This window comes from Thalassophryne amazonica, chromosome 7 (assembly GCF_902500255.1).
Source record: "Thalassophryne amazonica chromosome 7, fThaAma1.1, whole genome shotgun sequence".
NCBI classification, from domain to species: Eukaryota; Metazoa; Chordata; class Actinopteri; order Batrachoidiformes; family Batrachoididae; genus Thalassophryne; species Thalassophryne amazonica.
The window spans coordinates 4,332,319-4,354,847 of NC_047109.1; the positions used below are offsets into that span (position 1 = coordinate 4,332,319).

The 22,529-nt window shown below is 45.2% G+C and overlaps 1 protein-coding gene across 1 annotated transcript in view; it reads right to left on the reverse strand.

Annotated features, from left to right (window-relative positions):
* pogzb (pogo transposable element derived with ZNF domain b) overlaps positions 1-22,529 on the reverse strand; it is a 130,893-nt gene that overhangs the window by 5,508 nt on the left and 102,856 nt on the right. Inside the window, exons 20-21 of the mRNA XM_034173485.1 lie at positions 5,217-6,860; positions 1,457-1,493 (exon numbers count right to left, since the gene is read on the reverse strand). Coding sequence (XP_034029376.1) covers positions 1,457-1,493; positions 5,217-6,860 — 1,681 coding nt within the window. The remainder of the gene's footprint in view (positions 1-1,456; positions 1,494-5,216; positions 6,861-22,529) is intronic.

Consider the following 22,529-nt stretch of genomic DNA (forward strand, 5'->3'; position numbering starts at 1 on the left):
CCACAGAATCTCATCTCTGCTGTTTGCGGATGATGTGGTTCTGTAGGCTTCCTCAAATCGGACCTTCAGCGTGCACTGGGGCGGTTTGCAGCCGAGTGTGAAGCGTCTGGGATGAAAATCAGCACCTCCAAATCCGAGGCCATGGTTCTCAACCGGAAAAAGGTGCTTTGCCCTCTTCAGGTCGGTGGGGTGTCCTTGCCTCAGGTGGAGGAGTTTGGGTGTCTCGGGGTCTTGTTCACGAGTGAGGGACGGATGGAGTGTGAGATCGATAGACGGATCCGTGCAGCGTCTGCAGTGATGCGGTCGCTGTGTCGGACTGTCGTCGGGAAGAGAGAGCTGAGTAGGAGAGCAAAGCTCTCGATTTGCCGATCGATCTACGCTCCGATCCTCACCTATGGTCATGAGATTTGGCTCATGACCGAAAGAACGAGATCGCGAGTACAAGCGGCCGAGATGAGATTCCTCCGCAGGGTGGCTGGGCGCTCCCTTAGAGATAGGGTGAGGAGCTCTGTCACTCGGGAGGAGCTCGGAGTCGAGCCGTTGCTCCTCCACGTCGAAAGGAGTCAGTTGAGGTGGTTCGGGCATCTTTTCCGGATGCCCCCTGGACGCCTCGTTAGAGAGGTGTTCCGGGCACGTCCCATCGGGAGGAGGCCCTGGGGAAGACCCAGGACACGCTGGAGGGACTACGTCTCTTGGCCGGCTCCTCTGGGGGAACCCCAAGGCGTTCCCCCAGAGAAGCTGGGCAAGGTGTGTGTGGATCGGGAGGTCTAGGCAGCTTTGCTTGAGCTGCTGCCCCCACGACCCGACTCTGGATAAAGCGGAAGAAAATGGATGGATGATTGGAGCATCTTTTAATTTTGACCTCTGTGTAATTCTTCAATTGACCCCTATCTGACCACTGATTGAAAAGTCATGTGGCCAATCATTTTTTTTTTTTCAAAAGAGGAGTTTCTAAGGAGTATTTCTGCCGAATTTGATGCTTTTATCACCATTTGCAGGATTGTTTCACTTATCTGCTGCACTAGTAGTCTCTGTAGCTGTTTGTTGCGAATGCTGTATATTTTGAGACTGGTCACACAAGTGCACAAAGTAATCCTGGCATATCATCAGATGGTCACTAACTAAAATTGTTATGATTTTGGTGCGACATGTCCTTTAAGGATTTAATCCAAATGTTGGTTCTGTGACGTGCTGGATGCTGAGTCAAGGCTTTTCATATTTAAATGACTTTATCGTGATGTTCGTCCACCATTAAAATAAAAAAATGAAGAGGAGATGGAAATACTAATTACTTTAAAACCGTAAACTCCTGGAAAATTCTGCCTGAAGCTCGTCAGTGCTTATCGGTCACAGGATGGAATTTATCACATAATCTGACCACAAGGGGATAAAAACCTCAAAGCTCCATATTTCACATTAAATCAACACAAAACAGATGACAAAGTGAAATTATTACCTTATTCTGTCCTTAACAAATCCAATTTTTGACGATCCTGTTGGAGACAAAAACATTAAAATACATCTTCAACTCCTAGAACATTTTCTTAACATGAACATGACACAGACACAAGTCAGCAGGATCGAAGCGACACTATCTCACTGAACCGACAAAAAGCTTTGACACAGGAAGGACCGGGTCCAATCCGAGCCTGACACACTCTGAATGCTCTGTGGCGTCAGTCTCACAGCTAGCTAGGGCCACTTAAATTACTGGGCGGGTATCTCGGACCAGAGGTATTACTATGCTGATAAAGACTTGAAGCGTCAAAGCACGACGACAGTCATGAATTTTCGATTGAGGTCACTTCCTGTGCACGAGCTAAACAGCAGCATGTTTTGTGAGATTTTTTTTTTACTGGTAAATTTGTGACTTCGTAATTTTTTTGTTTTTCATCTTAAATTTATAAGTAACCCCACCCGCCAAAATCCTTTCACACAAAACCACCTTCTTTCAGCTGTTCCCGTTAGGGGGCGCAACAGCAGATCAATCATTTCCATCTCACCCTGTCCTCTGTATCTTCCTCTGTCTCACCAACCACCTGCATGTTTTCCCTCAGCACATCCATAAACCTCCTCTTTGTCCTCCCTCTTTTCCTCCTGCCTGGTGGCTCCATCCTCAGCATCCTTCTCCCTATATACCCTGAGTCCCTCCTCTGCACATGTTCAAACTGTCTCAGTCTCACCTCTCTGACTTACTTTGTCTCCAAACTGTCCCACCTGAGCTGTCCTTCTGATATGTTCATTCCTAATCCTGTCCATCCTTGTCACTCCCCAAGAGAATTACAACTCCTGCCACCTTTCTCCACCCTGCCTGCACTCTCTTCTTCACCTCTTTACCACACTCTCCATTACTTCAAACAGTTGACCCCAAATATTTAAACTCATCTACTTTCACCACTTCTACTCCTTGTAACTGCACTATTCCACTGGGCTCCCTCCCATTCACACACATGGACTCAGTCTGACTTTCATTTCCCTTCTCTCTAGAGCATATCTCCACCTCCCCAGGCTAGACTCAACCTGCTCTCTACTCTCACTACAGATCACAATGTCATCTGCAAACATCATAGTCCATGAAGACTCCTGTCTGATCTCATCCGTCAACCTGCCCATCACCACTGCAAACAAGAAAGGACTCAGAGCTGATCCACCTTGAATGAACCTGCCATTTCTACTCCACGTCACTACAGTCTAGGGCTGCCACAACTAGTCGACTAGTCACGACAACGTCGACTAATGAAACCGTTGACAACTAATTTAGTAGTCGACGAGTCGTTTAGTTTATTTAAGTCTTTGTTTTTCTCTCAATTCATAGTTTTAGGCAGCGAGCCGTCCTGCCGTCATTTGGACGTTCAAATTTGGATAAGACGGCCGATTAAAACAGTGGCCGTCTTGTTGAAAGCCGTTTAAAATGCGCAGTTTACCAGAGGAGGTGTGTGTGTGTGTGTGTGTGTGCGCATGCGGAGTCAACTCGCTGCAGACTGCGAACGGAGGCACGAGACGTTACATTCTGCTGAGAACCATCAGTGCACGTGACACAGCGAGCGCAGAGCAGGGAGAGAGGATTTTAACCCGAGTGAACATGTAAAAAAACAAAACAAAACAAAACAAAAAAAAAACACGTGGAACTGCCTTTACTTTTCTCTGCTCTTTCTCTACCGGTGTTTTTCTGATGGCACCGTCCTGTTCACACCATGTGCACGTCGTATACTGAATTTATGAGATCATGAGATGAAATAAACGGTCAAATATCCTTAAAACACCCTTAAAAAAATGAGAATATATAAATGAACTGAGGAAAAATTACGCATTCACGGATTAAAAAAACCCTGCTCTGGAGAAGCTGATGTTCAGAGGCACAGATCACAAAAAGCAGGTGAGAACTCTGAACTTTAACAGCTGTTATTTTCCAAAGGTATTTATTTATTCAATCTTAAGCTTAATGTAGTGTTCAAGCACAAAACGTGACTGATGAGGAGAAAAAAATGACTTTTAAAAATGACTTCATCACACTAAAATGAACTGGAGTCAGAATAAAAATACAAGCTGCTGATTTTTTTTTATTTTTCAAAGTTATTATAAGCTGCAGCTCTATGTTTTATTCATTTCAAAGTGAGTTACCGCTTATTTTATTCTGGTTTATTTCTACAAAAAATATGGGGAGTCAAATTAGCCGCATTGATCTGTTCAGTTTATATCCAAGTTTTCCTGCACGTCTGTGTATTTTTTCCTTCTTTATAAGAGTTTGGTGTTTACATTTGCTCCACAAAGTTTTAAAACACAATAAAATGTTCACACTTTTCTTTAAAGCAGTTCTGTAATTTTAGAAATTCAGCAGAAACACGAACAAATCAGAAAAAGTTGGGACTATAAGTAAAATGAAGAAAAATAAAAATGTTGCACTATTCCCAGTTTCTCCACTCACAGAAGCCAAACGTTCTTCCAGAGTTGTGTCTTGGTGGCTTCCTTCACTTTTCTCCTTCCAGCATGGACATTTAGTTTTTGAGAACTGCCTACCTGACACAGATTTACTATAAAGTACCACACTGTTTGTATTTCTGAATGATTGTTGTAAATGAAGTCTAAGAAATAGTCACTGATTTGGAAATGTTCATGTTTTCATCCCGATGTTTCTCTGAAAATGCTGCATGCCTTAATTTAGGAAATTATGTATGATCCCACTAGTTGACTAATCACAAAAATAATAATCGCATAATCGTTGACTAGTCGACTATCAAAATTCGTTTGTCGTTTGTGGCAGCCCTACTACAGTCGTACTGTCCTTGAACATGTCCTGCACTACCCTCATATTCTTCTCTGCCACTCCAGACTTCCTCATACAATACCACAACGCTTCTCTTGGCACCCTGTCATAAACTTTCTCTAAATCCACAAACACACGATGTAACTCCTCCTGTTCTTCTCTATACTTCTTCATCAGTATTCTCAGAGCAAACATTGCATCTGTAGTGCTCTTTCACAACATGAAACCATATTGCTGCTCACCTTTTTTCTAAGCGTAGCTTCTCTACTCTTTCCTATAACTTCATGCTGTGGCTGATCAGCTTTATGCCTCTGTAGTTACTGCATCTCTGCACATCACCGTTGTTCTTGAAAATAGGAACCAGCACAATTCCCAGCACCACTCCTCAGGCATCTTCTCACATTTTTGTTCCACAACAAGAAAATGAACTAATTTTAAATGTTGAAGAGTCACAGCTGCAAGTGACGTCAGCCGTTATCACGGCCATCAGTCGTCTCTTCCAACGATGAAAATACATCCCATGATCCCCCAGCACAAAAATAAAATCTAAAAAATGTTTAATTACTCTGTGTGGCATCTGTGTAAGAAGTGACAGATGTGCAGAGCTGATGGCTTCCAGATGGATATAAACACATGACCCTACACGCGCACATCACACTACCGGTCAATGTAGCGCCTCTAGTGGCCATTTATTTTTAATATGTTTAGTGCAATAATTAATAGAAAATGCTAATTTTGAAAATAACTGTAAATATTAGTTTTATTTACCAATTAGAAGGATACTACCAAAAAATTTTAATTTAATTTTAAATTAGTTAATTTAATTTTTAATTTAATTTAATGCCACATGTTTAGAGTGTGGTCACAAACGCAGCAGTGGAGGATCAGTAACACTACAGATTAACTCCTTTAATCCTGAATATATGGCCTCAGAACTCTGAAATGAACTGACCTTTGTTGATTGGTGACAGGCCGTGAAACTCCCAGAAGCAGGCGGGGTCTTTACACAGGTTGGCTTTACAGACGGAACAGCCATACACAGTCTCACTGCGAATATTTTTTGGGATGCAGTTCTTGCATCTCTTGGCTATGCCGCTGACCTTAATGAGCCTGTGTCGTTGTTTCACAGGAAGCTCGGTCACCTCACGCCTCATGCCACGAGAGCTAGCCATTTCCATGGTCTCCAAGTACTTCTGGGCACACTTGGCCAGCTGATTGCCCAGTCGCTTACGAAAGTTGACCTGTGTGAAAAGGCCGTCTTGCACCCAGGCGGGTGGGTTTTCTTTGCGGCTCTCCCGCAGCACAATAAAGGCATTGACGATGCTCAGGTTAACTAGAAACCAGAAGAGGCTGCGCCAGTGTCTATCATGGGCAATTCCTCCCAGCGGATTGCAGGCCAGCAGCTGCTTACAAATGTCGACACCTCGCATGTTCTCCTGCAGGAGGCGGAACGCCATGGGCCGCTGGATAGGATCCAGGCCACCCACTTTGGTTTGTGACCTCCTCCAGACTGTGTCCGGTTCCCCTGATGCTGCGTTAGTCGACAAGCAGCCCATCTCTTTGGTGTCCCTCCAGCGAGTGACCAGCAGGGGACCGAACTGCCACTGGAGGAAGTCTCCAGGTTTCTCAAGCGCTCCACTGTCCCACAGCTCTCTGGGTACAATGGAGCTGGACTGAGGGAATGAGCATGAGGTATAGATGCCCTTGTCCAAAAGCTTCTGCATGAGTGGCACAGAAGCAAGTGAGCTGGCCAGATAGAGCTGATGGTGTTTGTCCTGCAAATCCTTCATTAGCTGTGGCACCACAAGAAATCCTGGGTCCTCCCCAGCTTTTTCCCCCACCTGGATGAAGAAATGATGGCAATATCCAGACTTTGAGTCACAAAGAAGCCACACTTGAGGCTGGGTCTTTGGCTTCCCTCTGACGTGGTCACTGTTATCGTCCAGACTGGGCAGCAGAGCTCTGTCTATGGTCAGGCAACTATTTGGCCGGTACACATCCCACATGGCTCTGCCCAGAATGTCCAACATGGGCCTGAATATGTGCAGTGAGTCCCTGGAGGTACTGCTACAACGATACTCATCTGTGGTGAAGCTTCCCATGCGGATGTTAGCAGCAATCTGCTTGAAGCGCTTGTAGCTCATGGCACGGTAGAAGGTATAGCTATTGTCATAGTGACTCCAAGACCAGTAGTGGGACAGATCAGGTAGGTTCTGGATCCCCATTAAGATAACCAGCCCAATGAAACCTTTGATTTCATGGATGGTAACAGGAACCCAGTCTGGTTGGCTGCCATCCAGATACTGGCAGGTCTTAGCATGAGCATTTGTCTCATTGGTGATCAGCTCCATGAGCACTGATGGGAAGAGAAGAGTAAAGAAGTCGATGGCGTCGCTGTTCCTGGAGAGCTGATGTTGAGGTCCACAGCTCTGTGTGAATGAGGAAATGGTGACTGGGGCACTTTCCACCGGTCTTTTCCAACACTCTGCTGATCTCCAGGACAGATCGGTTATATCCATGTCCTGCTGTGAGTCCTGTCCCTTTGAAGGACACAGATCATCGTCATCACAGAACTGGATGTCAGGTTCTGTGTAAGCTGAAATAAAAAAAACAAGAAGAACTGTTAATAGGTGCTTTTAGTTAATGTCTATTCATTGTATGAACATTTAAAAAAAGGATTATTCAAGTGTGGCTAAAGTCTCACTTTAACATCTCATCTGCAGAATATTTTGCAAGAGCCACAGTAGGCCAACCAGACCAAAAGCTGGCACATCCACCTGCTGAGACGTGGACGTCCCCCTGTACGAGCTGGTTTAAGGATTTTATACCTTACGAGTCAATGCTGGAAACAAATTGTTTTCAGTGTACAAAAAACAAAACAAAACAAACAAAAAAGTCAAACCAGGGGACTTCTGGACGCACGGTGAACCTGCTCTCCCGAAACAACCATAGTAACCCCTCCAAACCCGGAGACATAATTAATGCAATAAAGGGGTTAAAACATACCTTAAAGGGGACAATGAAAGCTTGAGACAAGAAATGAACCACCTGTGACAAGAAATCAAAAGGTAGACTGACAACATTCACTCTGAATAGACACGATGGGGGACTTACACAATACGGTCCAGTGAGGCTGTTTATTTCACTATGGTCTCATTATGATTACTGAGTGTCTGGTGGAGGCGGTTCATGGGACACGTTGGACAAATAGGATAAACAAACTTCATATATATATATATATATATATATATATATATATATACAGTGAGGAAAATAAGACATGCAATAAGCCATTGCATACCATGCGATTTTGCAAGTTCTCCCACTTAGAAATCGTGGGGGGGTCTGAAATTTTCATCTTAGGTGCATGTCCACTGTGAGAGACACAATAAAAAAAAAAAATAAAATAAAATATCCAGAAATCACAATGTATGATTTTTTAATAATTTATTTGTATGTTACTGCTGCAAATAAGTATTTGAACACCTACCAACCAGTAAGAATTCTGGCTCACACAGACCTGTTAATTTTTCTTTAAGAAGCCCTCTTAATCTGCACTCTTTACCTGTATTAATTGCACCTGTTTGAACTAGTTACCTGTATAAAAGACACCTGTTCACACACTCAATCAATCACACTCCAGAGCTGGGTGACCCTCTACAGCAGGTCTTCAGTTTGAGTCTGCAGCTGGAGAGTGTCCCCTCATTGTGGAAAACATCCTGCATTATTCCAGTTCCGAAGAAGTCTTGGCCTCGGGAGCTGAGTGACTACAGGCCGGTCGTGCTCACATCCCACATGATAAAAACACTGGAGCGACTGGTTCTGCAGCTTGTGCGACCCCAAGTGCAGGCAGTGAGGTGGCCTACCAGGAGAGGGTGGGTGTTGAAGATGCTGTCCTCTACCTCCTGCACTGCGCCCTGACATACCTGGATGTGGGGGGATGTATTGTAAGGATGCTTTTCTTTGACTTCTCCAGTGCTTTTAATACAATACATCCCAGCCTTCTCCAGGAGAAACTTAACATCATGGCTGTGGACCCCCACCTTGTGCTCTGGATTTTGGATTATTTGACCAACCGGCCACAGTTTGTAAGTGTGGGGGGGTGTAGTTTCTCTACATTGACCTGCAGTACTGGAGTACCTCAGGGCACGGTGATTTCACCCCTCCTCTTCACCCTCTACACTATGGACTTTCACTACAACTCCGATACATGTCACATGCAGAAGTTCTCAGATGACACCGCAATTGTGGCATGGTCTGCTTGGGACTCCGAAGAGGGCGGTCGCATCTCCTCCACTTTCCCTTATCTCCGTTCTCTGCCTTTAACCTTCAAGTCCCTACTTCACCAGACTGTGAATTCCTCAAATTATATTGGATTCTGGATCTATTGGACTACTATTGGATTAACCATGGAATTGATCAGCTGGTCTCTGAACGCTATTGACATAATTTTTTTCTACAAGAAGGTCAGGACTGGGGGATCCTACCTGCCCAGATGGAACGTATCCTGCGGGCTATGTCCTCGACTCCTGGGGGTCTTGGCGTGTTGCATGCTTGGCGCCTTGCTCCGTTGAGGATGTCGAGGATTTATTCATTTTTGGTCTCATGGTAGCAGGGCTTGCACTTTTTGGCTTATGTGCTGCCCTGATCTACTGGAAAATTGGCAAGAAAATTGGCGCTTGTCCGTCATGATTAACGAGGTTGGCAAGGCAGTGCATTCTCAGACTGTGATGACTCTTAAACTCAGATGCAAATTGGATGACACCTTGGAACTGATGCGCGCCTTGCAGTTGAAGCTGAAGGTTTTGGAGGCCGGTGAATAATTGGGATTTGGTTGTTCAAGTGGAACTGTTAAAAGTGTTTTTCACTGCTCAACCACAACACTCCAGGCTTATCTAGCCTCACGGACAAATTGCCCAATGTTTACCTCCAGAGGAATGTCTTCAGGCTCTGGTGAGATTATTCGGCTCCTTCTTATCTCAACCCACAAAGACAATAAACTGACAGACTTACACATGGACTGAAGCATGCTCCATATTTTTTTCCCTTTACCTCCCTTCCTGCTCCCCCATCACTTTACCCCATCCTGGCCACCGCTCACGCCACCCCTCCCCCCTCCGGGGCTGCGCGGTTTTGAAGCTGAGGCAGGTCCCCATTCCCCCCAAGCTAACGGCGGCACGACTCCAGTTGCAGCGGCCTTCACCCACTTTACCTCAATTCGGATGACGGACTGTTTCAAGTTTAGTGCACATAAACAATGTCAAATGTATATGTGTTGTCTTTAATTTTGATGTGTGCCATTATTACGGTAAACAAGTAATAATTGTGGATTAATTGCTGTATCTTGTCTGAGGTAATTGGAGTGTAAACGTAATTGCCCTTTTATGGGATCAATAAAGTTGTCTGAAGTCTGTATTGGGGGGGTGAAGAGGGGGAGTATAGCAGTGTGGTGAAGGACTTTGTGGGATGGTGCCAGCATAACACGCTCCTGCTCAACACCACCAAAATAAAGGAAGTGGTGCTTGATGTCAGGCGGGCGCCACCCTCTCTGCAGCCCATCGTAATTGACGGATCCGAGGTGGAGGTGGTTACCACCTATAGGTACCTTGGGCTGCAGCTGGATAACAGGCTGAGCTGGGCAGCTAATATGGATGCTGTCTATAAGAAGGGACAGAGTAGAATGTACTTTCTTAGGAGGCTGGCTTCATTCAGGGTCTGCTCCAAGTTACTGTACATGTTCTATCAGTCCACCATGTCCAGTGTTCTTTTCTACGCCATTGTGTGTTGGGGGGCGGTGCAAGGAAGAAGGACATTCTGAGGCTGAATCGGCTCATTAAAAAAGCAGGCTCTGTGGTGGGAGTATGTCTGGACTCTGGAGAAGGTGCTGGAGCGGAGAACACTCTCCAAGATCAGGGCAGTCCTGTCCAATCAGAGCCACCCCCTGAACTCTGTGACATCCAAGATGGGGAGCGCCTTCAGTTCCAGATTCCTCTCCCTCAAAAAATCTACTGACAGACTGAAGAATTCTTTTGTCCCTCAGGCCATCAGGCTGTATAATGCAGCCACATCAGCCAGGGGCAGCAGACGGGGGCTATAAATGCCTAAACATAGTGTCAGGTGCCTTGACTCCTGTCACTTGTTGCACTTTATATACTGTTTTTGTACTATTTATTTATTAACTTGTCTCGGTGCTGTTTTTATTCATGGACTACAGGACAACAGGCCAGCAGCTTGGTAGAAGACAACAACTGTTATGATTATTTATTAGAAAGTGGAAGAAACACAAGATGACTGTCAATCTCCCTCAGTCTGGGATTACATGCAAGATCTCACTTTGTGGGGTAAGGATGATTCTGAGAAAGCTCAGAACTACACAGGAGGACCTGGTCAATGACCTGAAGAGAGCTGGGACCACAGTCACAAAGATTACATTAGTAACACATGATGCTGTCATGGTTTAAAATCCTGCAGGGCAGCAAGGTCCCCCTGCTCAAGCCAGCACATGTCCAGGCCCATTTGAAGTTCACCAGTGACCATCTGGATGATCCAGAGGAGGCATGGGAGAAGGTCATGTGGTCAGATGAGACCAGAATAGAGCTTTTTGGAATCAACTCCACTTAGAGGATGAGAACAACCCCAAGAAAACCATCCCAACCGTGAAGCATGGGGGTGGAAACATCATACTCTGGGTGTGCTCTTCTGCAAAGGGGACAGGACGACTGCACCGTATTGAAGGGAGGATGGATGGGGTCATGTATTGTGAGATTTTGGCAAACAACCTCCTTCCCTCAGTAAGAGCATTGAAGATGGGTCATGGCTGGGTCTTCCAGCATGACAGTGACCCCAAACCCACAGCCAGGGCAACTAAGGAGGGGCTCCGTAAGAAGCATTTCAAGGTCCTGGAGTGGCCTGGCCAGTCTCCAGACCTGAACTCAATAGAAAATCTTTGGAGAGAGCTGAAACTCCAAACCTGAAAGATCTAGAGAAGATCTGTATGGAGGAGTGGACCAAAATCCCTGCTGCAGTGTGTGAAAACCTGGTGAAGAACTACAGGAAACGTTTGACCTCTAATGGCAGACAAATGTTTCTGTACCAGTTGTTAAGTTCTGTTTTTCTAGGTGGTCAAATACTTATTTGCAGCAGTAACATACAAATAAATTATTTAAAAAAAAAATCATACATTGTGATTTCTGGATTTTTTTTTTTTAGATTATGTCTCTCACAGTGGACATGCACCTAAGATGAAAATTTCAGACCCCTCCATGATTTCTAAGTGGGAGAACTTGCAAAACCGCAGGGTGTTCAAATACTTACTTTCCTCTCTCTCTCTCTCTCTCAAATTTGTTGCTGGACTACGGCATAAAACATTGGAATATGCTCTTTTTCTGCTTTTTTCTGATGGAACTGTACAGTGGAGGCACTTTGATGCAGTAAGATTGAAAGCAGCGTGGTTTTGTGGAAAGGTCAGTGACGGGAGGAAAGGGTTACCTGGGGCTGCAGCTATCGATTATTTTAGTAATCGAGTATTCTATCGATTATTCTGGCGATTAATCGAGTAATCAGATAAAAAGTACTTCTGCGTTTTTAAACATCAATAGTCCAGGGCTCTCCCTAAGCAATGACACAATGTCCCTGTGCCAAAGTGTTGGCATTTTGCTGAAATGGCGATGGGATGTGGCTTTCTGTTTTGTTTTCTCCAACTTGTAAAATTTAACCATTTTTAAGTTTTGTTTTGTTTGTTTTTAATAAAGGTTGATTTACTGGGTCCCTGCGTGATGTATTTTTTAATCCCTCTTTCTCTGCAATTCAGCAGATGCATTTCAGATGGAGGTTGAACATGCAGCCTCACAGTCAGTTTTTTTTTATTATTTTATTTAAGTTACTGTGCTTGTGAAGTGTTGTGTGTTGCCCAAAAAGCAAAAATTAAAAAGTCAAACACTCAGTGTGAGTCTGAGGGAAACAGAAGAAAGAGTGGACTTCTGCTGTTTGTCAGTGTAGCCGGGGACGGAGCTGTGACTCGCCCGGTCTGAGAGACCCTCACACTGGGCAGAGACAGACGGCAGCCGGCCGCCGGGTCAATAGTCCCGTGTGTTTTTAAAACTAGACAAACACACTGCTTCGCTTTAAATGCACAGTAAGTCTATTTCAGATGATCAGAGTGGACCATCTTTTTTTAAAAGGCAGTATTTTACTCTATGTGTCACGTTAGAAAGCGGTAGCTATCGTTGCTAATTTGATTAGCTGTTATGCTCCAGTCTTCTGGGGTTTTTTTTTCTGCAGACGTTGCAGCGCCACACACAGGCCTGGCATATGTACTACAATGTTAAACGAAGCTTCGAGGCACAGAATTTGCCTCGAACATTTTTTTGTAATCGAATTATTCGAGTTACTCGATTAATCGTTTCAGCCCTAGGGTTAGCTCACACTAACATCTTTAGCTGACTGGCTACATGGGACCAAAGAAAGCCCCCACGGCTGAAGACAACATTAAAAGGTCGCTTGACTTTCCTGCTGAGGAAATTTCTGCTGTCAGGCTGCAACAGAAAGGTATCCTGGATGACGAGAGAAGCAGACACAAAGACGTGTAATTGTTTATTGAGGCACTGTGGCAGATGTTTGATTTAAGGGGAAACTGTTCTAGAGGTGCTCTGTAGACTTTACGAAGGCCTTTGACTCCGTCAATGAGTCTGCTCCATATTCTAAGCTGATTAAGAGGAGCATTAATGGGAAACGAGGAGTGAAGCCCCATCTGGGATTCAAAAAGTAGTTTACAGCAGTAATAAGGGACATTTCAAACTGTATATGGAGAATGGTGACTTCCATAAGAATTTCTGCGTTATTCATACATAGTTAAAAGGAATTAGGCCTCCCACCGGCTCCTGGCGGTGTTTAGTTGCACCCGTACGGTGGACTAGCTCTAACTTCAGAGAATATTATTATGCTGTACAAATGAGATGTAGTATATGTTGGTGCCCTCCAAAGCATCAGGTATCATCTGGAAACACATCGACTTACACATCGATCAATCTCAACCTCAGGCCAGGCCCAGTGGGAATGACTATCAAAGGGGGGTCATGACATAATCAAGAAAACATTGAAATCAGAAGATGATTATTAAAAAACATAAACCACCAACCAAGACAAGACCAATGGTTGATCATTGTAGAGGAGATACAAAGTTCAGTCCAACAGTATTCAGCCCCTTGGTATGTCAATTCGTTTATGCCATTTCAAATACAAAAAAATAAAAACAACAAAAAATCGAAAATGATCTTTCTTAAACTCAAACTCAAAGCAAATCTCTACAATTTGATATAAATTATCAATAAAAAATATAAAAACCAAGATGATGGGTTACATAAGTAATGGAACGCTTTGGTATAAAACCTGTAAATAATAATCAGTTTAATTGCCAGTTTTCTTCAGACAAGTCAGGGGATGGATACATGAACATTTCCAAGTCACTGAATGTGTCTTGGACTTTATTTACGTCAGTTATGAAGAAATACAAACAGTATGACACTCTGCGGTAAATCTGTGTGGAGTAGACAGTTCACAAAAACTGAGTGACTGAGCAAGAAGGAGAAGAGTGAGGAAAGCCACCAAGACAACCAGTGATGCCGGTAACGTGTTACTCTAATCTAACCACTTTTTTTTAGTAATGAGTAATCTAACACATTAATCTTTCCAAATCAGTAATCAGATTAAACTTACTTCTCCAAGTTACTTTTTTTTTTCAAGATGGTGCTGTTGAAGCAGCAGCTCTACTTCCTCTTTTCCTACTTTCGCTATTTTTAATACTTTTTAATGGTGCTTATTTGTTTTTATTTGCAGTAGGCGGTACCCTGTGTACGTCTGCACATGCTCTCTGAACTTTTCGAGGCAGCGCGGGGAAATCCCTTTGTTTCCAGTTCTGGACGTCCCATTGTTTATAGTCGGGATCAGCTGCTTGGACTAAGAGACTCTATGTACAGTGGGCCGGGTCCCCGCTGTGCTGAGCACCCGAACGTACCTGCAGACATTCGGAAGAAACGTAGGGGCTGCAGGGGTGGACGGACAAAGAGGAGAAGGACTTATATTCTGTCTGTGGTCATGAGGAATGTAAGATCTCTCTGCAACAAGTCCGAGGAGCTATCAGCGCTAACCCGTTTCCAGAGGCTGTATAAAGGCTGCGGTCTCATGTGTTTCACGGAGACGTGGTTGGATGAACATGTACCGGACTCTTTAATCAACATGGACGGCTTCACATTCATCTGCGCGGACAGGACGCTGGCGGAGAGCGGAAAAAAGAGGGGGGGGCTCACCATTTATGTGAGTGAGAGATGGTGCAACACAGTTCATATTCACATCAAAGATCAGATCTGCTCCTCAGACGTGGAGCTACTCGCGGTGAGCATGAGGCTGTACTATCTCCCACGGGAGTTTGGAAGTGTGATTACGCTCTGCGCGTATATTCCTCCCTCTGCAGACGCCAACGCTGCCTGTGAGCAGATCCACAGTACAGTCATGCGGCTGCTGACGCAACACCCATGCGCGCTCTTCCTCATCACCGGGGACTTTAACCACGCCTCCCTCTCCATCACCCTCCCCACGTTCACCCAGTACGTCACGTGTAAAACCAGGGACAACGGAATACTAGACCTTTTTTGCGCTAATGTGGAGGACGCTTACACCTACACCCCCCTCCCCCCGCTGGGACGCTCTGATCACAATCTTGTCTATCTGCTCCCCCAATACACACCCAGGGTGAGAAAAGAACCAATACACAAAAGGTCAGTGAAACTCTGGACTGAAGAGGCCACTGAGAGGCTGAGGGACTGTTTCAGAACCACAGACTGGAGCATGTTTCAAAACTCTTGGTGGAGACATCAACGGCCTGACCCAGTGTGTTACTGACTACGTGAACTACTGTGTGGAGAGCACTGTGCCCACCCGGAGGGTACGGTGCTTTCCCAACAACCACCCCTAGGTGACCCCCGAGCTGAAGGTCCTGATGAACCAGAAGAAGAAGGCTTTCAACTCGGGAGACAGAGAGGAGCAGCGTAGAGTCCAACAGGAGCTCCAGTGGAAGATCCGGGCAGCCAAGAAGGTGTATGGAGGGAAGATGGAGGAGCAGCTGGCCCGGAACAACGTCAGAGACGTGTGGAGATGCCTCAAGACCACCTCCAGATTTGGGCAGGGTGCCAGCAGGACTGCAGATGGAGATTCTCGGTTCGCAGAGGAGCTAAACAGTTACTTTAACCGTTTTGGCTCCTCCACACCTGCCCCCCCACCTGCTCCCAGCCCCCCACATGTCTCCAGCAGCCAGCCCTCCAGTCCCTCTGAGCCACCACCTTCTACCCCCTGGTCACCTCCACTGCACCCCGGACCTCGTCTCTCCCCACCCGCGACTGTATTCAGCACCAGCTCACCTCAACTCACACCTCAGCTGCCCCCTCCCCCCTCACTGTAACTCAAACCGAGGTGAGAGGCCAGCTCCTGCAGCTGAAGCAGAGGAAAGCAGCAGGACCTGATGGGATCCCACCAGGGCCCCAGGCAGCACAGAGCGGGAGAGAAAGAGACTGAACAAGCTGGTCAGGAAGTCCAGCTCTGTCCTGGGCTGTCCTCTGGAGTCTCTGGAGGAGGTGGCTGAGACGAGAGTTTTAACCAAGTTCAAATCCATCATGGACAACTCCTCTCACCCTCTGCACTGGACTGTAGTGGAGCTGAGCAGCTTCTTCACTGACAGACTGAGGCACCCTCAGTGCAAGAAGGAACGATACTGCAGGTCGTTCCTCCCTGCTGCTGTCAGACTGTACAATAACACTGTGAAATAACCACATGCAAGAATATGTCCACAAATCACGTGCAATAATAACTCATTTAAAAATCGCTGCGCTAATGTCACCAAGTATTATTATTATTGCTTATCCTTGCACACGCTGTTTGATGAACATTTTCCTCTACTTGCACCCACCTTGCGTGTTGTCTTAAAAGCTGAAGTAACATGAATTTCTCCTCTGTGAGATCAATAAAGTTTATTTATCTATCTATCTAAGTCACTGTGCATTACTATTATTTTTGCATTGTGGGTCGATAGCAGCATTAAACTTGGTCCGTGGGCAGGAGGTCGGGGTTCGACTGCACTGCCCTCTTTACGCGAGCTGTGAGATTTTCATCCACGGTTTTCTGTAGCAGTTACGACTCGTCCTCACCTCTTACAGCGCGGTGATCAGCACACCTGCACTGAGCTTTACAAAGACATTTTTATTCTTTTTTTTCTCCTTTATTTAGAATTCTGAGCTGAGCTGCTCCGTATCTGCTCGTTAAAAACAGCTGATCCTCCGCCACGCGTCAACAACTAACACTATTTTCCACTCAAATGCACCTAAACTCTCTTTCTGAGGACCACATGATGTGAAAATGCAATAAAAATTTCTTACCTGTAAATCTGGTCATGTTTTCTGCATAAATAAATGTTATCCATTCTTTGTGCTCAAACGCCAAAGCAGGGGCGAATCCAGATGGGATGGGGGCATGGGGCAACACCCCTAGATTAAAGGTCCAGTTTTGAAGCCTTTTTTTACTACAACTACTAATACTACTTATAATAATATAATAATTTTGACAAGTAAAATGTTTAGAGAAAATTTAAATGTTAGAAAGAATTTAATAGTTACATTTATAAACAATGTAGGTTAGAAATTGCAAGTTTTACTGTTACAGTGCTGTCAACAGTTAAATGAGGTCAAGAAAGAGGTCTTTATTTTACTTTTTATAAAACAAGTATTTATTTTCATTGAAGTCAAGAAAGGGTGACTATAAAGTGAGTTTTGGCAAAACAGGTATCATTGTCATGTTGAGGTGGCAGAGGGTTGTTGTCGGCAGCTGGGGAAAGTAACTAAAAAAGTAACTAGTAATCTAACTTAGTTACTTTTACAACTGAGTAATCAGAAAAGTAACCAAATTACTTTTTCAAGGAGTAATCTTGGATTACTTTTTCAAAGTAACTCTGGCAACACTGCAGACAACCCAGGAGAAGTTCCAGGCTTCTGTGGCTGTGAATGGAGAAATTGTGCACAGTCCAAGTTTTGTACGAGGTCTGTCCATAAAGTATCGTACCTTTTTATTTTTATTTTTTAAACTATATGGATTTGATTCATATGTTTTCACGTCAGACAAGCTTGAACCCTCGTGCGCATGCGTGACTTTTTCCACGCCTGTCGGTGACGTCATTCGCCTGTGAGCACGCCTTGTGGAAGGAGTGGTCCCGCCCCCTCGTCGGATTTTCATTGTCTGGAAATGGCGGAATGATTTGTACTTTTTTTCCATCAGAATGTTTTCAGAAACTGTTAGAGACTGGCAGCTGGAAACCATTCGAAAAATTTATCTGGCTTTCGGTGAAAATTTTACGGGCTTCACAGAGAATAAGGACTGTTACTACCGCTTTAAGGACGGCCCACAATGGCGCTCGGCGCGCCGTGCTCCCGAGCCGCGACGACAGGCACGAACCACCGGATTATTTCTAAACGGTTGGCTGTGTGGAGCTGGGACCTTCGTGTGTACTTTCCGGCAGATTTCACTTTTAACAAGAGATTTTGTCGTGGAAACCCGCGCGGAGGCTTTGTGCGTCACGACCGATTCGCTGTTCGAGCGAGACAAAGAACGCCTCCGTTTCGGCGTGTCAGAGGACAAGTCTGGACATGCCCAGCTCTCCACAATTTCTTTTATACTCACTCGACTGGTAAGCACTGAAAGCCGACATGGCATGTCCCAACTTGTCCTCTGACTTTATGGACAGACCTCGTATTTTGTATCTCCAGTTATACATCTTCATGATGAAGTGGAGCAGAGGAGGATTTTCTTAAAAAGAAGACCTGAAAGTTCAGCTGCAAATTGCCAGAAGGTACGTCTGAGATGAAGCCTAGATCTGATCTGTCTTGATAAAAGAAAATCCTTTTATTATTTTTGCAGGGACTTTGAGAACTGATTTCAGGTCATTTTGTGGTTCTGAATCTGAGCTCAGATTTCTTCTGTCACATCACGTTTTTTTGCAGTCTGCCTGTCCTGTATTGATGATTCGCATAAAAGTTGCACATTCACTCATGAGTTTGACGCCACTAATCGCACAAAAGCAGCTTCAAAAGCATCGTTTTTAAACCAGGTTCACGAAATGTGAAGAAGAGCCGTAATATTGTTTTATGATGCTGAAGAGGTGTGAGAGACAGCAGATACGAGAAATATGTTTCCATATGTTAAAAACCTGATGTGATTGGCAAAAACTAACACCAGATTCAGGTTCAAATGACCCAAAATCCATCGAAAAACTCCATGCGAGAAACATTGTGTTCCACTATTCAGTGTTATTGGCGAATATGTGTAGTTTCTCCAAAATTATTAGTCCTGTCACGTTCCATTTTGGCAATGTTCATCCTTGACCCAAAATACACGAGCACGCCAAACAGAAAATGTCAGCTGACCCCAGTTTCTCTGTGATCGAAGCTACGCACACACACACACACACACACACACACACACACACACACACACACACACACACACACACACACACACACACACACACACACACACACACACACACACACACACACACACACACACACACACACACACACACACACACACACACACACACACAGAGGCCACTTGGCTATTATAATACAGATTGTCACCTTGAAGATGTTGCAGCAAAATTATTTTCCTTCATGCACATTTTTTTTGTTGTTTTAAGGTGCAAAACTACATGGTGTGCCTGAATCAGGACTCGTGTTTAATTAGTGATTCATTTGTTGCAGAGGGAGGACAAAGAGGAGGTTTCTGGATGTGCTGAGGGAGGACATTCAGATGGTTGGTGAGACAGAGGAAGACACAGAGGACAAGGTGAGACTGAGACAGGTGATCTGCTGTGGCGCCCCCTACAGGGAGCAGCCAAGAGATTTGTTGTTACACTGAAGAAACTCTGAAATTCTCCCCAATGACATAAACACCTCACAAACACGTCACGTCTAACCAGTGAGGACGCGGGGGCACGCCCGCTCACAGGCACCATCTTACAGCACTGGACCCAAAACACGGACATCCTGCTCACCCTGGACGCTCCACACGCCCGCCGTCTAAACGTCCATCTGTCCAAGACGGTGTTTCCAACCACGTAGCACTTGTTACTCATACCTATCAATCACAAACATTTTGCTGATCAATATACGCATTGGATCATCTCTCCAGACTTTGTTCACATATACAAAAAACCTTTGACCAAACTCCTCCAAACTCTAATCACCTGGAGACAGACGTCTAAGTGTTTGAAGGAAATGGGTCCGGCTGTTTTTGAGTTATCTTGGTCACGGACGCGCGCGGCACTGAGAACACCACCGTGCTGTCACGGCTTCACCAGCACGCGCGTCACAAAGTGAATCACGGACATCGGAGCCCACGTCATGAATTTGTGATCACGAGTGAATGTGTAAACAGTTTATCAGTTCCTCCGTTGCTCCCACTCCTCCTTGGCCTGAAGGACCACGAGCAGCCTTTGGCCGCCGTTATTGACTTTGGCAGGAAGCAGGAAACAGAAAAACTCCCAGCGGCTGGCCAAGAGCTGGAGACGGCGCCGGTGAGGCTGCCTCAAGTTTAATTTACAAACACAGTCTGAAGACGTGACGGGATACAGAGTCCACTTCAACATGACCCAGTACTGCTGGCTCTGGATTTATGGAAATATGGAACATGTCAGTAAACATCCCAGAATGATGAAAACGGATCATGTGCACTGGAAAAAACTGAGGAGAGGCCGTGAAAAAGTCAAAACATGAGTGTTCCTGCAGCAGGAAGGCCATCATTAAAACCGTCCCAACCCGAGGCGGACCGTCAGCACGTCCTCGTTTTAAAAGCAAATGGGTCTGTTCAAAAGTGTCAAAAAGAAAAACGATCAAAAACAACAACTGTAAAGAAAAGCTCTCCAGGATACAGACGTGTACCTTTGGACATGTGACAGTTTGGTGTTTGAAACCTCTCCAAAGCCCATGGCCGCGTCGCTCTGAGCCCATCAGAACTTTGGCTGGAGCAGAGTGGGTTCTGATCAGTACCCAGCTGGGAGGCTGTTGGTTATGACCAGACCTGTGCAGAGCGTCCAGAGTAAAACCCAACACAGACCTGAACTGTAGCCGCTATGTCGACCACGAACAACCACGAGCAGCCGACAGCAAAAAAACTAAAATAAAATAAAAAATAATGAACACTTTTTAGAAACGACTGATGAGTGCAAAATAATGCATTTAATATTTGAAGGCTTCTGTGGTTTGTTCCAGTCTATTCACGACTAACCCCGGATAACCCTGGACATCAGCGCTGTCATCACGCAGTTTATCTCTTTACACGCTGCCAAATAACCATCAATCAATCAATCAATCAATCTTTTTTATATAGCGCCAAATCACAACACACAGTTGCCCCAAGGCGCTTTATATTGTAAGGCAAGGCCATACAATAATTATGTAAAACCCCAACGGTCAAAACGACCCCCTGTGAGCAAGCACTTGGCTACAGTGGGAAGGAAAAACTCCTTTTTAACAGGAAGAAACCTCCAGCAGAACCAGGCTCAGGGAGGGGCAGTCTTCTGCTGGGACTGGTTGGGGCTGAGGGAGAGAACCAGGAAAAAGACATGCTGTGGAGGGGAGCAGAGATCAATCACTAATGATTAAATGCAGAGTGGTGCATACAGAGCAAAAGAGAAAGAAACAGTGCATCATGGGAACCCCCCAGCAGTCTACGTCTATAGCAGCATAACTAAGGGATGGTTCAGGGTCACCTGATCCAGCCCTAACTATAAGCTTTAGCAAAAAGGAAAGTTTTAAGCCTAATCTTAAAAGTAGAGAGGGTGTCTGTCTCCCTGATCTGAATTGGGAGCTGGTTCCACAGGAGAGGAAAATCAAATCAAATGTCTGATCTTGTGTGTCTGATTAAACTGAAACACCAAGTGAAGCACTTTCAAATTTACTAAACAGAGTGGAAGTCTTCAGGACTAAAACCAGATACCCCAGGAAGCAGGCGTGCCGGTTTATCCTTCAGGACTAAAAGCAGATATCCCAGGAAGCAGGTGAGCTGGTTTATCCTTCAGGACTAAAACCAGATACACCAGGAAGCAGGTGAGCTGGTTTATCCTTCAGGACTAAAACCAGATACCCCAAGAAGCAGGTGAGCCGGTTTATCCTTCAGGACTAAAACCAGATACCCCAGGAAGTAGGTGAGCCGGTTTATCCTTCAGGACTAAAACCAGATACCCCAGGAAGTAGGTGAGCCAGTTCACTGAAGAAAGAAGAGCTCTGGATTAGCTGGAGGAGGTTATTCTCTAACCAGTGAAATGCTGAAGTTTAATAAGTTACCAACCTGTTATCAGCAGCGGGGAGTTAAAGTGGCCATGAGCCAGTACAATGACTTTATTTGCACAGCACGTTCTACTCAAAGCACCTTAAGTGTCATAAAACAACAAAGAGAAGGGCACAATCAGAGGAACCCAGCACCAATTAAACACCAATTAAACACCAAACCACAGCCAACAAGTCCTGGTTAAAGTCTCCACAAATGGGAGTGTCTTATCTCAGCTGGCAAACAACATGAAAAGGCTCCGTGGTCGGTCTTCACCTGTGGGACACAGAACCATGGATTCCATGTCCCAGGGTAACACAGCGTACAGGGTGGAACATGGGGTCCAGAGCTACCCGGCAGGTGGTTTTGAACCATTTCAAGTTGATTAAAAATATGAACGCTGGAGGGACTACATCTCTCGGCTGGCTTGGGAACGCCTTGGGGTTCCCCCGGAGGAGCTGGGGGAGGTGTGTGTGGATCGGGAGGTCTGGGTGGCTTTGCTTGAGCTGCTGCCCCCGCGACCTGACTCCGGATAAAGTGGAAGAAAATGGATGGATGGATAAAAATATGAAAAGCAGTTCCGTGGTGTGTTGAGCCTGGTTCACACAGCAAGATTTTAAAGTTGTCTGTAGGTTTCTAGTACCTGACAGACCACACACACGGAGATAAAAAAAATCAGAGCTAACAGTCTGGTGGCACAGTGTGTGCGGTGTGCAGCCACACGATGAGGACAACACACCACACAGGGTCAGACGGGAAATCTTGCAAAATCTCTCGAGATTAAACGTGACTTCAGCGTAAACAAACATGGTGGCTGAGGTGGAAGCAACAGAGATAGTTTGTGGACTATTTCTAACAGAGAAAAAAATGATCCAAAAGAATAAGAAAAGACGTTGTTTAAAGG